Source organism: Cyrtonyx montezumae, unplaced genomic scaffold, assembly GCF_038088225.1.
Source record: "Cyrtonyx montezumae isolate F1298 unplaced genomic scaffold, pur_monq_1.0 scaffold_36, whole genome shotgun sequence".
Lineage (NCBI taxonomy): Eukaryota > Metazoa > Chordata > Aves > Galliformes > Odontophoridae > Cyrtonyx > Cyrtonyx montezumae.
In genome coordinates, this window is record NW_027072041.1 from 11,881,714 (window position 1) to 11,897,804 (window position 16,091).

The following is a 16,091-nucleotide window of genomic DNA, read 5'->3' on the forward strand; positions in this document are numbered from 1 at the left end:
AGCTCAGTAAGGAGCCATGCAACCCACTCTCACTGTAAATTCCCCAGGTGATTCAACTTTGTTTGCTTTTCTTTGTTTTGCTCAGAAAATAAAGAAATGATGCTGCGGACATGCCCAGAAGGCAATGACAAGCACAGAAACTTAATTATGAGCAAGTTTAAAATCCTTTACCTCTTGTCAGAACAGCAATCATCGCATTTCAATCAGTCTTAGCTTAAGATGACTTATGCAAATTTGTATTTACGCCTGTTCAGCATATCTTAACACTCTTCACAGCAAAGAGCAGTCAGTAAACATGAGGAGATCAGTGCAAGCATTTCCTATGTTGCATTAAAACACTGATCAGGCAAAAATTTCTGTTTCCAGTCCTCTTCTACAGCTACAACTTCCACTGGGTGAAAAGCTTAACACCTAATAACGAAGTCTAAATGTATGATCATCCACTGAGTCAGGAGCATGAGTGTAGGCTGCTGTAGGAATTTTCTTCCTGTGCTCTCAGAGGTCTGCAGAGTCCCTGCTGGGTGGAGATGGTACAGGATTTCAGATGACGGGCAGTACTGAGCACTGCTGACAGTGATGAGAACAACTGTTCAGTAAATCTTCAGCCAAAAGTGTCTATTTTTAGGGCTTGAAAAAGTCACTTTGACTCCCTTTTGGCTTAACACTTCTGAGGAGAGCTATTCTGGGGTACATTGGTCATAAATTGAGTACTGTAGCATAGGTCTCAGCAAAGAGCTGAAATATTTGGCCTATAACAACATGTTCTGTGTGCTTTTTAACAATTAAATGTAAGAGCTTACCCATCTAGCTGTATAACTGCATCCCTTTTTGCAAGGTGAACTATGAGAGGAAAGCAAAAAGCCAATTTCCGCAATTTCTGAGCTATTTTACCACCTAAAAAGCACTATTACAGTACAGTTTGTTTGTGAAACACAGTTCAAATTTAGAGCATATGACCACTCTGACACACTCTGCCTCTGTGGTTTTGCTCCCCAGCAGCAGGCCAGCAGCACCTCAGGATCTGTGCTGCAATGTGAAGCACCCACAGCACCATCTCTGTGCATCACCCCACACAATGCCCAGCTCTTCTACTCAAGAAAAATGTGTTCACAGTGAAACAGTGTGAAGGAAATAGCTCAGACCACTTGAATGATCACCTGGATGCTAACATTTTCTGGCTAAGACATCATCCACAGTCTGAGGACCACCGGGTTCTAGTTGGACGTGGTTCTGGTTTTCCCCATTTCCACAGGTGAAAATAAAATAATACTGATAGGATTTACATCAGCAGTTGGAGTTTCTAAGAGGGGCTGGGATTATTCAGGTTTGCAACAAACACAGACAGAGAGGCATAAAGTTGTAACTGCCAGAAAATCTGTTTGTCTTTCCTGGATGTTCAGTTAATTTCTACATTCAATTAGTTTCTACAGCTTTTATTGCAAATGGAACAACCAGAATTCCTAACAGCCAGGAAACAAACAGAGAAACAAAAACAAAACACAGTGGTGAATATGGGAATTAACTGTGCTGCATCATTTTTATCTTGATAGCACTGGCAGGTGGATGGCACATTAATGAATCTGACCATGAAACTGAGTACTTCACAGACTTGCATGTCCCCATCACCTTTGTTGTTAAATGGCTCCTAACAAAACAACAGCAGAATCTCTCTGCTTACACTTCTGCTTCAAAAGAGAAATGCCCACCAACAGCCAAACAGCCTGGGTACAATCCTGTACACAGTGCAAACACAGTAACTCACTGCCACTGTGCTTAGTGCTCAGTGAGATGAACAGAAGAGGGATACCAACTTACAGTAATTTTTGTAGAGGTTCAGCAACATATCCCAGCCTGGCAGGTAAGCTAAACATAAATATGCACCTGTTTCATCATTTTTCCCAGAGATCAAAGACAATTTTTTTCTAGCTTGCCAAATTTTAGTATGCATTATCAGATATGGATTTTGTGCTTGGATTTAGAATGTACTCAGATACATTCCTATTTAGCAGCAGGAATATGTTGCTACAGCTTATGGACAAAAGTCCTAACATAACAAATAAGATTGATCAGGAAAGGGGAATGTTGACTTTTAAAGAAATTTTAAAACTCTGAGAAGCTCACACATGAAGCTCAATATGGCACTTTAAATCGACTTCTCCTGAGCTCCAGGCAGCAATGCAGCCTACAGTGGGGCCCTATGCAGGGTGAGCTCCTACAGCAGAGGGCACTGCCCCTTCCATGTCACAGCCACTGCTACGTGGCTCACTGGGTATTGCACTCTTCCCTGGTTTTTGCTTCCCCAATTTTTGCTTCTGTGTTTCTCTGTCATGTTGCCCCTTGTTTCTGGTGAGCCAAAGCAATTTCCTGTTTTCTTTCTAAACCTTCTTCTAGCAGCAGACTGAAATTTGACCAAGACATCCAACTCACATTCTCTCCCAATTTCATTTCTTTTCCCATCTCCCCACTGAACCTGCCATGTCCCAACACCCTAGCCCTGCTTGCCCAGCTAGAGCTACACTGCTTGCCTGACCACCAGAAAGCACTTCTTTATTGTAATTGTGACTGAGCACTGAGACAAGCTGCCCAGAGAGATTGTGGTATCTCCTTCCATGGTGACAAAAAATTATGGACACAATTCTGGGTACTGTGTTCTGGGAGTCCCTACTTGCACAGGGAACTTGGACCAGATGATCTCCAGAAGTCCATTCCAGCCTCAGCCATTCTGTAATTCTGTGGCTCTATAAAAGCCTTGTGTGGCCCTGCTGTGCCCCATCCAAACCCAGAGCAGCAGCTCTTGTTTCCCATGGCAAAGCAAGACATGGGGAGACTGCATTTGTTGCAGAGAGGTGCTTTGATGGCTGCCTTCTCTGGCGAGACTTTCTGCAACAAGCCTCTGAGTGTTGGGAATTCATTTTGTGCCATTTGCAGTGTGCTGCAAGCATCCATCTGCTAGCAAGGAACAAATGGATAGGCTTTTCCAATGGAACTGCAATACTGAGACCTTCCTGCCTCTTATCCAGAAGTATTTGTCTCACCACGCCTCATTTTCTGTGAATAGTAAGCATTGTTGGGAGCTGATAAGACACAGGTTACTTGCTCTCTGGTTCATGACTAACAAGAAAAGCTATGGAAAATCCCTTACACATTTCCTCTTCTTATATGAGTTTGTGAAGACAGTATCCAGGTTTCTTAGAGGATGGCTCGCAGTCCAGATAGCAATGTAATTCTAACTTCAGAAATGAAGGAGTAGCTAAATCCTCTTGGTCTGACACAGAACAGTTCACCAGAACTTTACGCATTCATCTCAGATTGACATGAAGAGGAAGAAAACATCACTGAATGCAGAAGGCCTTAATTTAGGGCCTGGGGAAATACTGCAGTGCAAAGTTATTTTTTTCCTCACTTATCACATCATATGTAAATGGTAAGTTAATAAGCTATAGAAATATTTCCAACATTAATCACAAATCTAACACAAATGAGACAGTAATCATGGCAATGACTAGAGAAAATCCTTTTATTTTGTAACAGAATTTTAAATATTAAATCTAATAACAAGTACATTTAGTCATGGCACGTTAAAAGAAAACGCATATGCATAATGGAATAACGCTTTTTCCTTCTAATTTTGTTTTCTCAAATCAAATATGCCAATACCCAAAGGACTATAGCAGAGATTCTTTAATTATAGTGCGAACCATTAGTGCAGAAATGTTTCATATTAGTCTCTACAGGGCTTAGGTTGGGACAAGCATACACATATACATGGCAAAAATTACACAGTGTAATCTATTACCTAAATACAACTCCACTTATAAAATTAGGAGAGTTTCAGGAGTTATCTCCAATGAAGAATTCAGAAGTCAAATTTCCACCAAGATGCCTGTCCAACACTGTAATCTCAAACGCTCTGAAACCTGCTCAGCCACTGCCTAAGGTTACCCACATTCACCACCTGCCTCCTTCTTAGAGCCCAACGTTCCCAGTGCTCTTGGAGTCAGGAGATGCTGGGGCCTGTGCAACAACACTTGTGGACTGGCACTGTGACATTTGGGTCTCCGCCTGCCACCCCCAGGGCTGTGTAAGAAATGTGGCTTTCAATGCCATTATGTTGAGGCAGCTGCTGGTTCTGTGGGTTCTGTCTAGACACTAATCCTAATTCTCACGGAGTAAGAAAGCTCTGGGGCTGTTACAAAATCAGATAACTAGTTCCCTCTATAATATGTAGTTGATCAGAGCTCAGCAAGTCTATTTTAATGTGAACAAGATGCTACTAATAGGATAACTCTGCGGATTGCCTGTAAAACATCTTGAACTGTACATTTCCTGCAGTAGTAACACATCAGTTTTCCCCTGCCTTTTCAAATTCACTTGTTTAAATAACAATTTCCGGCTGCTTCCCCATCTTCAATTTTTACCATATCAAAGATCCTAACGTAGTATTCACACAGAGTTATTCACAAATACCAAACTCAACAGGGCAATGCCTTCTGGTGATCCTGACACCTGATACAGGTAGCATTATGGGGAAACTCAGTAAGGTGGAAAGCTGTTTTAATGCCTGAATAATATGCGGTAAACTTGTGAATAAATAATATAATATCTTTACACTGCCTGGTTTCTCTGTGTAAAACCTGTGATTACCACAATATCAAAATATTGGTTGGATACAAAGTTCATATATCCACTAAGCCTATTTTAAATGTCTACAAAACATTTGCATAAAGTTAAAAATAGTATTTCATCATACCTCATCTAAACTTAAATTACTGCAAAACATTAACTTCTAGTGAAATAATAATTATAATAACAATACACTGCAAAAGCTTTCAAAGCATTAAAAATTAAGGACTGCGTGCAATACAGGGAAATAATCACATAAGTCTGCCTCAGTTTTGTGCAAGTCACAATGAGTCATATAAACCTTATCATCAGTGATAGAGCTGGCTGCTGATACAGAAACACACTGACTGAGCATGCAGGTAGGTATCCAGGCAAGGTAAAGTTCAGCTGTGTGCCTATTTTTGTTCATGACTTTGTGCTCAGAGAAAATATAAGTTTCATCTAGACAGCTAATTTATACTTTTTATTTCTACTGAGGTGAATGACATAATTAGGAAAAAAAAATAACAACCCTTTCTTTAAATTTAAGTGCAGAACATATTACTTTCCTAATCTTATTTTTCAGTTTTTTTAGTGATTTTGAGAAAGCAATGTAATGCTCTGCACATGTGCAAGACACAATGATAACTCATCTTTTAACAAACTCTAAGGTCTCCCAATGACAAGTTAAAATGAAAGTGATTTGTCATTCTTATATAAAACTAATCTCAGAATTTCCAGCCTGCGCCAGCCAGCCGAGAGAAAAAATTTACTTTCTCTTTCCCAGAATACAAAATATTGTTCTACCTTATGCAAAACATCATCAGAAAGAAAAACAACAACATTCCTCTGATTCTAGCATGGAATTTGGAAGGTGAACTTTGTCTATGAAAATTTAATGAAACATTAGACAAGAAGACCATATAAGCAGCAAGGATTCAGCTCCAACAATTTGTAGTTCTGTCTCCATCCCACAGTCACAATTTCATGGTACATTTGAGATGGTCTGCTGTGAAATTTGGGGAAACACTCAGTAATTATTTTTTCAGTTTTTCCTTTGTCTTTCTAGGCTCAGATAACGCATAACAAAATTAAGGGTAAATGGCAAAGTGGAATTTGATAAAAAGTACAAGACAGGTAACAAAGTTATCTATGCTCAGACAGATAGTCTCAGTGTAAGTGTTGGGTTCATTTGTCATTGGTACTAATACATACTACAGTATTAATGGTAAGAGAAATGAATGATTCATGTCTGTGATACGAAGAACATACTCTGAAAGGCTGTCTGCTTTTGAAGGGTCATCTTTTGCATATTATTCAATATTCACTTCTTATATCCGAGAAAGTAACCATGCATTCAGAAAATATGGACATACAGTATGACTGCAGTAAGAAAAATGCTCTGCAGACTATGACAGCAGGCTGTCTTACCTTATTTACTGCGAGGAAAAAGTCTTTTTAGTTTTATACATTTGGCAGGCACTAAAGAATATACTGACACATAGGCATTCCCCTGGATTAAAATATCTGATTATATGACTATAAGATTCCTATACTGAAAGAAAGGACTAACTTAACTTGGAGTAGAAAATTAATGCTTACTAAAGCATATATTAATTTTTACCCTTTATTTTGCAAACCAGTAAACTGTAGTAAATTTTTGTACTCTGAGATGCTATTAGTTGGCCTCTCAACATCCTAGCAGTGGTCATAATATTTCTACTATACACAGATTTAGAAAAAAATACGTTTTCAACACCTCAACAGCTGAAAATGATGACGACATCCAATTAAAAAGAACAGATGTCAGTCACGACATGACCCAGTTTAAACCCTGTAAATGTGAAATCCTCATACCTCAGAAATTCCTCATGCTCACAGCTTTAAGGAAAACAACAAAAAAGTAGAAACATTTATTACCAAAGTGAAGTATATTAGTAATTGCGCTACAGTATTGCATACAGTGTTCAAGGGCACATCAGAGTTCATTTTTGCTGTTGAAAACGTTTATTGTACTTCATATGATCCCCATTTAGACATATCCCACCTGAGGTGAACTTGCAGTATGTTCAGTCTCCTCACATTACTGCGCAGTGGCATTTCGGAGAGTGGATGTAATTCCTGTATTCAGCCAGTTGCTTCAGGTACATACTGGACGGCCATCTGTGCATCTCTATGAAATTACGCTCCTCCACTAAACAAAGCAATACACGAATCACGTGTAAATGTCATACACACACAGGCATGGATGCACAGGCTACAAAAAGTCTCTCAAATCTGTTTAAAAGCATCACGGATGTAAATGCAAGTAAAACAGTGAAGCTGAAATTACTATTGTCTCTTTTGTCTAGATCTTACTGTAGTACACACAGCGTGGAAGTTTTTAGATGTTGTTCCCTTGCTACTGTTGGTAATAAACAATTTCTGTGATAAAACAGATATAATTCTTATTGGAGAGAGAAGGGAGATCATCCTAAAGCAGAACATTCTTTATCCTCAGAAGATAACTAAACACAGGAATCAACTGCAAGAGCTCTTCCATGCTGAAACACTACAGAGGAGTGTATCTCAATCTCTATGCTAATTCTGGTATCCAGCTGGCTCAGCCCCAGTGACATACCAGTGGCTTTGGAAAACTACAGAAACCAACAGCTGCGTCAGCTCTGAGTACTTGATGCATGGTGAAGGCATGGAGGAAACTCCAGGCAATGGCTCAGCACACATATGGCATGGTGATACTCTACAGCCCATCCCCAAGTTACTTGGGCATTGCTGGAGCACAGACAGACCATTAGAAGCATCACTTCTATACACCATCATAGCAGGCTTGTACAGACCCATATCCACCTGGATAACAGCACTTCCAAGCAGAAGCAACCTTACAACTTTCCACAGCAGAAAACAATCTTCTAATAAAGATTTTCCTGCTGATATTGACAGTGAGGAGCAGCATCAGACCTAAAAGCTTTAGAAAAACTACCCACAGATCATTGACCTGTCTGTCAGTACCCTTGCAGCAGCATTAAGTAATTTGAGTGTGAAAAGACCTGCTCAATGAATGTGGACCATGTCAGGGGTTGTCTACCTAGACTTGAGTATCAGATGCATTTCTGAATGAGGTAGTATCTCCTTTCTAAACAAGAGAAAAGGGTTAGAGTTGTCAGTTTTCTGAGTCAGAATATAATGAGGGAAAACAAATGAAGGAACGGGCTGCCCAGGGAGGTGGTGGAGTCATTGTCCTTAGAAGTGTTCATGAAACACACAGATGAGGAACATGGTTAGTGGACATGGGGGGGATGGGCTGACAGTTGGACTAGATGGTCTTAGTGGTCTTTTATAACCTTACTAATTCTGTGATTTTATGATTGTAGCAACAACAACAGCCCCATAAACTTCTTATCTTACTAGAGAACTGTAAAATAGGAATGTAGCTCTGCCTAGATGAATCTCTGCTGTGAACCATAAGCCACTGGGTCCCTGTACTCTTGAACCTCAGTAATGCAAAGCCAGACGCAATTCCCATCTCCACCAAGCTGAGGGAAAACCCTGATTCCTACACCTTCACAAGAATCTCAGAATGGTTGAAACCGAAGGGAGTGTGGTTCAAACACACTCTGACACCTGAATCAGAAGGAATCAACCATCAGTCTCCATGTCAGTGACATCCACCAGCATAGCTGTTCTGCTCTCACTCATCATCTGATTCTGGCTGTACAAAATGGGTGTTTCAGAAGAAGGGCAGACGGCCCACAGAGAGTGAAACTCAGGTCCAAACAAAGCAGGGAGGACCTAGCACTCCTTTCTCTGATTCTAGCAGTCACAATCTAACAGTCATCACACATAGATATGTAAGTCTTGCAAACAAGGAAAGAAGACTTTTAATCAATTTTGGTTGAAAGAGTTGCACCTGTCAAGATCACATTCATCAGAGTGACAGAAAGAGGTTAAAAAAACCTAAGCAATGGACAAGTCTAAAACTGCATGTCAGGATACAAATATATGAAGTTATTTCTATAAATAAGTATAAATTCACTGGAAGAATCTGTGTTTATTTACTTCAGTGTTTATTAATTGGTCAGTTGATATCAAAAGATCTGCTGGAAAGGATCCTACTGTCTACCATCAGAGTGCCCAAGCTGATTCAGCTACAGAAGGGATTGGCTATGCTGGTCATCACAACAGGAATCAAAAGATAAATGTATGTGGGCTGACTGTGCAGCTCTTTATGTGTCTCATTGTGAGACTCACAATGAGGTGGTGGATCATCTGATTCCAACAGATTTTGGATTGGTCCACACAGTATATCGAGAGAAGTCCTAGTCTTCTTCACATGCAGAAGTATTATTAGTCAGTTATCTCACTTCTGGTCTCAGCAGAATTTAAAAATAAGTATTTTTTTTAAAAGAAATTGATGACAGCTACCTGAAAGATCTTGAAATTCAGGCTTTTGACTGAAGATGAGGTAGTTAGTGGCAATAAAGTGAAGAAGCCAAGTGGAAAGGCAGTCGGAATTGTGAAACTGCAAGAAGGAAATACAAACAAAACAATTTAATACTATCAAGTCTAAAAGGCTGCCCATGACAAAATATTTCAGATTACCACTATTAACATGGCATTGCATTGAACAAAGTCAAAGGAGAAGCTGTAAGGGCCATTGACAGAAATACATAAATAGATGCAGACCCAGGAATGAATGACAAAACTTCCCTCCTCCACTGTCTGACCTAACTCCTGGGTCTCCTCTCCTTCTTGATATTTTTGGCTTTTGCATAGCAGTGGAGCTTCAGAAAAACGAAGGTGAGGAAGATCCTCTGCCTCTCCTTTGCCTCAATGAGCTAGTTAACTCTTGCAGCTTGAACCCCTCAGGGGCAGGATTGGATCTGGATGTTTTCTCCTGTGTGAGTGTCCTGGTTGCACTTAGATGATTTGGACCAATTCTAGAGCAGCAACAAAGCCTAGTGCCATAATTCGCACAGTTAAAAAGCTGATGAGATTTTAAGTTCTGCCAGTGATGGAAAGATCATGGGACACATGCAAACACTGGCACAAAAGGAGAACATTTTTTAAAAACTGCTTTCTAGAAACTACCTTTTAAAAAATGTTATAAATAATAGTCAAACAATTTAATACATATGCAAGGAGAGGATGGCAGCAAGTAAAATGGTGTCCTGTCTCTTTTAGAAACACAGAAACGGAGAGACCAGCTATTTCATTTGTTTTGCCAATTAAAACATTTATATTTATAGGAAAAAAGGGATAATTGATATATATCAATATATATATCATCAGGTTGCTTATTTAAGTATTTTTCAAATATGATCATCTTAATTTGCTTTTTCCTCACTTCATGAATGTGGCATGCTGCTATTTATTCTCCACAAAACCCCATTTCTTTAAGACAATATCCTTCCCGAGACTTGTAAACATTTTGTTTTTCTCTTTTGCTTCCCAAATCTGCCCTTACTTTCTCCTTTTCAATCTACCTTTTTTTCAGCCTCTGACCTTTTCGCTCAATATCTAGCAATCAGATGAGATTTTCTGTGACAGCTTTTGACTTTTTTGACTATAAGGAGAAGTAATGCATCTTCAGTTGTCTTAAACATACCTTTTTGGCAGAAAGAACAACAAAACTGAATTACTGCAATGTGTCACTGGTGAAGAAAATTGCACAGAATGTGGTATTTCACATTCTGCAATAAAAGGCCGAGGAAGTTCTCTTTTTTTGCCACCACTGGGCCACCAGAAATCCCTAAGCACCCGTATATAAATCAACTCTTGTCCTCAGAAGTGAAAATATTAAGATAATTGATAACTTAACAGCTTCATTTTTTAGAATAAAACACTTCCTCTCCCTCCCACCAAGCAACAGTGAACATATGTATTCTTCTTTGCTACAAGAAAGTCATACCTTTGCTTTTTTGAGCAGGCTGACGATGCTGAGACTTGTGGATGCCAGTTCTCTACTAGGCATGCTCTGAAGCTGTGTGATAATGTACAGCTCGCAGATATGCTGCAGCCTCATTACTTGGTACATCTCTGCACAGATCAAGAGGGACATAGCTTGGAGAATACTGGCTGAAAAACAACAGAACATCAGTTACACGTATTTTACTCTTCTGAGAAGATGACTGAAGCTGCTTTTCACAGACTGATCTTTTAAACACTTAGTTATGAACAGGAAATCAAAATGCTGTTACATTCTTTTATTTTTCATTATTATTATCATAGACTTGTTTCATCACCGTCTTTTCTCCTGGTAAACTATTTACGTATCAGGAAGAAGAGTAGTTTGTAAAAGTTTAGAAGGCAGGTATAATAAACTGTAGTCAATCCCATATGTCTTCACGATGATAAATTAATTGCTGCTGATCTCTTTAAAGCTAGTAATAATTTAAATGATGAAAGTTTGTAAAACAAAACAAAACAAAAAAAAACCAACAACAACAACAACAAAAACAAGAGAGTCTGCAATTCTTGTAAGAGAAAAAGAGACTGAAAAGGCAGCAAATTATTAAGAAAACGCCGTACAGGTTGCAAATTTAACTCAATGGACAGTAAAATGTTAGGAGGACTTAGAAGGGAAACATGAAAAAACTAACAGCAAAATAGACTTATTTAAGAGGAAGAAAAAATAAAGAAAGAAAATTACATACATCAACCATCATTCATTCTATCAAAGGAAGATTATCTGTATTTAATTCACATTTCATATTTAAAAAGGCTTTACTTCTCATTGAAAATGATAAAAGATGAGAAATAAAGAGTATTTTGATTCATTATTCTTGACAAATACCCCAGTTTAAGTATAATTAGAAGTGCTTTATATGCAGGTAAGATATCAATGTACATCAATAAGGCATTCATACAAGTTAACTTTATTTATACAAAGCATCACAAAATATATGCCAAGCAAAATGAAAATTTTGAAATAAAACCCAGAATTCGGATTAGATAGCAATTCTACTTTGATGTATAGGGAATTCAAAATGGTATCATGGGCCAGAAGCAAAATTTCACTCTTTATTTTCCAGTCTTCCTATGTAAGCATAAAATGAGCATAGTGTTTTATTAGTCATAATTGCCCTCTTTGCTTATTGGTTTTACTTGAATAATACTGATATATTTTTTTAATGCTGACTATTTTTCTTTCTTGAGACATTGCACAGGAGCATATGGGCATTCCTTAATGCAATAAATGCTGTCACACTGCTTTCTATCATTTCATTCTCAATAAATCAATGCGGAAAAATGTAAATATTTTAAATTTTCTTACCTGGACAGCAGGAGTCGGTATAAAGATACTCTAGAAAGGAGAGGAAAGTGTCTTTGGAAACCCCATACACCGGAACAAGAATACTATTTGCTTCTAGATAATTACCATTAAACATAGCTGCCATTACCTCACAGCGAGCTACCAGAACTGCTCTGTGGGCTGGTACAGTTGCACCTGCAGGATGCAAGAGAAAAATCCACAACAAATTTATACACACGGTCTGATCTTGATAAATCTTCCATTTTTTCAGAGTGTATACATCACCTATGATGATTCTAAGCAATTTTTGTGTTGAAAATTAACAATGTCATACTGATAACTAGTAATAATTTCAGCATATACCATTTAGGATGTATACATTTATGTAGTAGCCACTAGCAAACTCAAGCATCATGTTACTAGATAAGATCTTAAAAAGAAATACCAAATTTCTTCTTACAATTTGCTTGTGACAAAGTGTGTTACAAATAGGTCAACATTCTATCTACTACAAACAGGCCTTTAAGTAGTATAAAGTACAAACCAGTGGAGCTATACCAGTTTGTGATAAATGAACTCTGGTCCCTGGTATAAATATTCAGTGTTGTGAATTACTATGTACACAAGTAATTGCATGTTCATCAGCAACCCAATTGGTAACAATCTGTTTTATAATATTTACAAGTGAATTATGTGCTCCACTACAGTGTTTGGAAGACATAGAAAGCAGCAGGGTTTTTCAGACTCCTCTTGAACATGCCTATAGCCAAAGACATCAGTGCCAGCACCCAGACTTCCTCAGAATTCAGCTGAACTCAGCAGTCCTGCCTGAGAGCAGGAGAGCAACCACCAAAAGAATGAGGATTTGAGTCAGAGATGCATTATTTCATCCAATTGTAAGAAACACATCAACTGACAGGTAAGATAAATACACCACATGTGCCTAATAGAAGCCAGTGTTAATTTCCTCCTCAACTACAACCTTGCCACCTACCCAAATTTTCTGTAACATCTGGCACTTCCTCATTTCTGTTCTCTTTCTGTTCACTGGTGTTTCTATTTCCTTAACTCCTGAGCTGCAAGCAGCTATTAAACATTTCTATACAGACAGAGGAAATGTCAGTGGTCTTATACTGTGTTACATGTACTTGGAGTACAGCGTGATTTAGATGCTATGTAAAATAAGTCTGCCTTTATGCAAGTCCATGCAGTAGATTTACCTACTGAAGTTTTCAACATAATAGGCTTCTATGCTGCACAAGTATGTTTACAAGCTGGGAAGCTTAGAGAAACTCTCAGTATTCAAGGAATTAGTTGCAGAATAAATACGTGTTTGCCTGAAAAACATTATACTATATGGAGTATCACTTAGCAATTATTCAATCTTAATTTAATTGTGATTTTTGAATTAGTGAGAAATCTTGGAAGATTTATCAGATATTAAAAAAAATAAGTCCACATTTTCTTATTGGACAAGTGAGCTTTTTTTTTTAAAAAAAAAACAAGTTGAGTCCATTGGCAGTAATTTTTGTTCTGTAAAATATACAACAGTGTTATATTTTCATCAGATTCCCTCAGGACCTCTCACAGGAATGGGTCACTAAGCTGAATTGCTCATGGTTGTAGATTCAACATTTGGATTTTGTTTTCATTATCATTTTCAATTTTTTTTTGTTTGTTTTTAAAATGTTACTAAACAGAACACTTGGAAGAAAGCTGCCTGCCTCCATCTGCTTATTTTTTTGAGAGATACATGCCTCGTATTTGGCTCTGAGACTTGAAGCTAAAATAAGTGAGCAACCGTCTAACTCTAAAAGATCATTTCTGCATGAAGAGTGGGCATGAGAAAATCATTAGCATTTACAACACAATCTAATTCTTCTTACAAAAACATACACTTTTGAAAACACAGTTTCTGCCACCTCCCACTTCCTTTCAGAGGGAAGAAGTGCTGGACACAGAAGAGCAGAGGTACCTTGTATTGTGAAGATGACATCTGCCAGGACAGGCGTGTTAAAGAACAGCCTGAGAGAAGTATTATACAGCCGCTTTATCTGCTGAGATCGACAGTCCTGAAAGCTGTTTAACTGAAAATTAAATGATCAATAATAGTTATCATTTACAGTTGCCAACAGAAAAAAAAAAAAAAAAAAAAAAAAAAAAGTGATCACAAGACATTATTTATGCAGGGAAACTAAGCAACAGACTTTCACTCTCTGCTTTATGTAACTCTACCCAACAGCATCCTTTACATCTGCAACTCTGCAACCCCCCTTATCATTTCAGCCCCAGGCCCAATTCACTTCTAGTCCTCATAGTTTTGCAGAAACAAAATTTAAGCTTCAAATAAAAGTGTTCCAAACGTATAACAAAAGCCATAAAGAAAACAACTACAAACAAAACTCAATCCTGTCCTCCCAAAAACACAAGCAAACAAATAAAAAAATAACAGCCTGGGCTTATTATCTTACAAGTTTTCAGGGCTTTATTTTTCCAAACCTGTGAACTGTTTATGTGTAGACACATAGGACTGACAAGCCCACAGCAGAAAGATCAGAAGCTCAGAATGGATCAATAACTTCTGATCTATATACTGTTGATCTTGATTTCAAGACAAGACGACTTCCCATTTGCAACAGAAATACTTTGTGCAAGTGCTATAGTATTGGACAATATATAAAAGCTGTGAGTAAAAGGCTGTTAAAACTAATTCTATACTGCAAGTTTCTATTGCCACAATTGATTTTACATAAACAGTATTTTAACACGAAGTCACTTGCTGAATTAAACACCTTAAGCACTAGGCAGAATTCTGCATCACATTCTTAAGGGGAATCAATTCTTCCTGTCTCCTGCAGAAGCAACACTTCTGGCGCCTACTCAGGAAAGTAAAGCTCTCCCGGGCAGCCCTAACTTCACAAGAATTAGGATCACATCATCATATTGTTAATCAATGCACGAAGCTATAAATAAAGTAGTTCTGTTAGGAGATCTACTTATGTGTTTTTTAGTGGTTACATTAATTCAGCAGGTTACCTCAGCATCTCTACGTTTCTCTGTTGTAAATTCACATGAACAACCTATTTACGAAGCAATAGAAGAGTGTGCAAATTAAGTGTAAAATGCAGACTGAAAAGGAAGAATTTTCTGAGAACTTAAGTAGCTATTTCTACACATTACCCCAAGTGAGTTAGATGTACCTTCCCTGGAGCCTTCAGGATACATTTAACTTTCTCAAGTACATGTTCAGTTTTTTCAGAATCTTTCAGCCTCTTTTTTATATCTTCTTCTAATTGCTCCCACTGGAAAGCACCTGTCAGGAAACCAGGTAAAGATGGTTTATAAATAGACAAGGCACACGACTCAGCAGGCAGAGAAAATGTTGCTATCAATGCCAAAAACATCCTGCAGATAGTACATTTCTTGCACATAAATCAGCTGCATATTTATGCATAGAAAATCAAAGATGCAGTTCTGCCAGTCAAGCCTTCTTGGTAAGTTAACACAGAGAGATGCTACCAAGTATGGACAGTGTGGTTGAGGGGTCAGGACTCTTTCCTCTGTGATCTACTCTAGGCAAACTGGTTTAGCAGGGAGATTGGACTAGATGTTCACCAGAGGTCCTTTCCAATTCCTATGATTCTGTGATCAGCAAGAGATTGCTTTCAGAATGTTTTTCTGTGAATCCTTCCATCTCAACCATCACATATTGCAGGAAAGCATTCAATACTGAATTTATTATTTTATATTATTTTATATTTATTATTTATGAGACTTCAAAAGAATCTGAATTGCTTCGCAGGTGCCTCAAGCAAAAAAGTTCAGTGCTCAGTCATGTTCTCAGTACTGGCAGTTTAGAAAAACACATGGCTTGCAACATACTTCTTTATTCCTGGCTTTCAGACTCACTCTGTTATGTATCTCAACAGCTTTCTTTCAAAAAATCAATCTAAGCTAAACATTTCAAAAGTTGGTTGGAGTTGAAATGTCCATCTGCTGGCCTATGAAAGCTCTGAAGGCTTGAACTGTCAAATACTATTTACAATACATAACAGTCTTGCTAAATCTGAACTGCAGTTCAGGTGACAGTAGCCAAAGGAAAAATTACAAAAGCGCAGATTTTATCCTTATACACTTTGCTGTGTTAAGTTTCAAGGACACCTGGAGCTTTTTGGCATCTGGATGGCTAAATCTCATTTAGGTGAGATCACTGCCTAGATTTAATTCATAGGAAAAT

The 16,091-nt window shown here is 38.1% G+C and overlaps 2 protein-coding genes and 1 long non-coding RNA gene across 4 annotated transcripts in view; 1 reads left to right on the forward strand and 2 right to left on the reverse strand.

Moving 5' to 3' along the window:
- On the forward strand, positions 1–10,591 carry LOC136054361 (uncharacterized). The gene is made up of 3 exons (XR_010622732.1): positions 1–47; positions 5,672–5,739; positions 10,526–10,591. It is a non-coding gene; the product is annotated as an uncharacterized LOC136054361 (long non-coding RNA).
- CAST (calpastatin) overlaps positions 1–16,091 on the reverse strand; it is a 356,278-nt gene that overhangs the window by 309,723 nt on the left and 30,464 nt on the right. The window lies entirely within an intron of this gene.
- RHOBTB3 (Rho related BTB domain containing 3) overlaps positions 6,401–16,091 on the reverse strand; it is a 24,056-nt gene continuing 14,365 nt past the window's right edge. For both annotated transcript variants that reach the window (XM_065745597.1, XM_065745596.1), the window contains exons 7-12: positions 15,055–15,167; positions 13,830–13,941; positions 11,876–12,049; positions 10,511–10,677; positions 9,025–9,121; positions 6,401–6,796 (exon numbers count right to left, since the gene is read on the reverse strand). In XM_065745597.1, the coding sequence (XP_065601669.1) occupies positions 6,681–6,796; positions 9,025–9,121; positions 10,511–10,677; positions 11,876–12,049; positions 13,830–13,941; positions 15,055–15,167 (779 nt within the window). In that variant the 3' untranslated portion in view covers positions 6,401–6,680. The remainder of the gene's footprint in view (positions 6,797–9,024; positions 9,122–10,510; positions 10,678–11,875; positions 12,050–13,829; positions 13,942–15,054; positions 15,168–16,091) is intronic.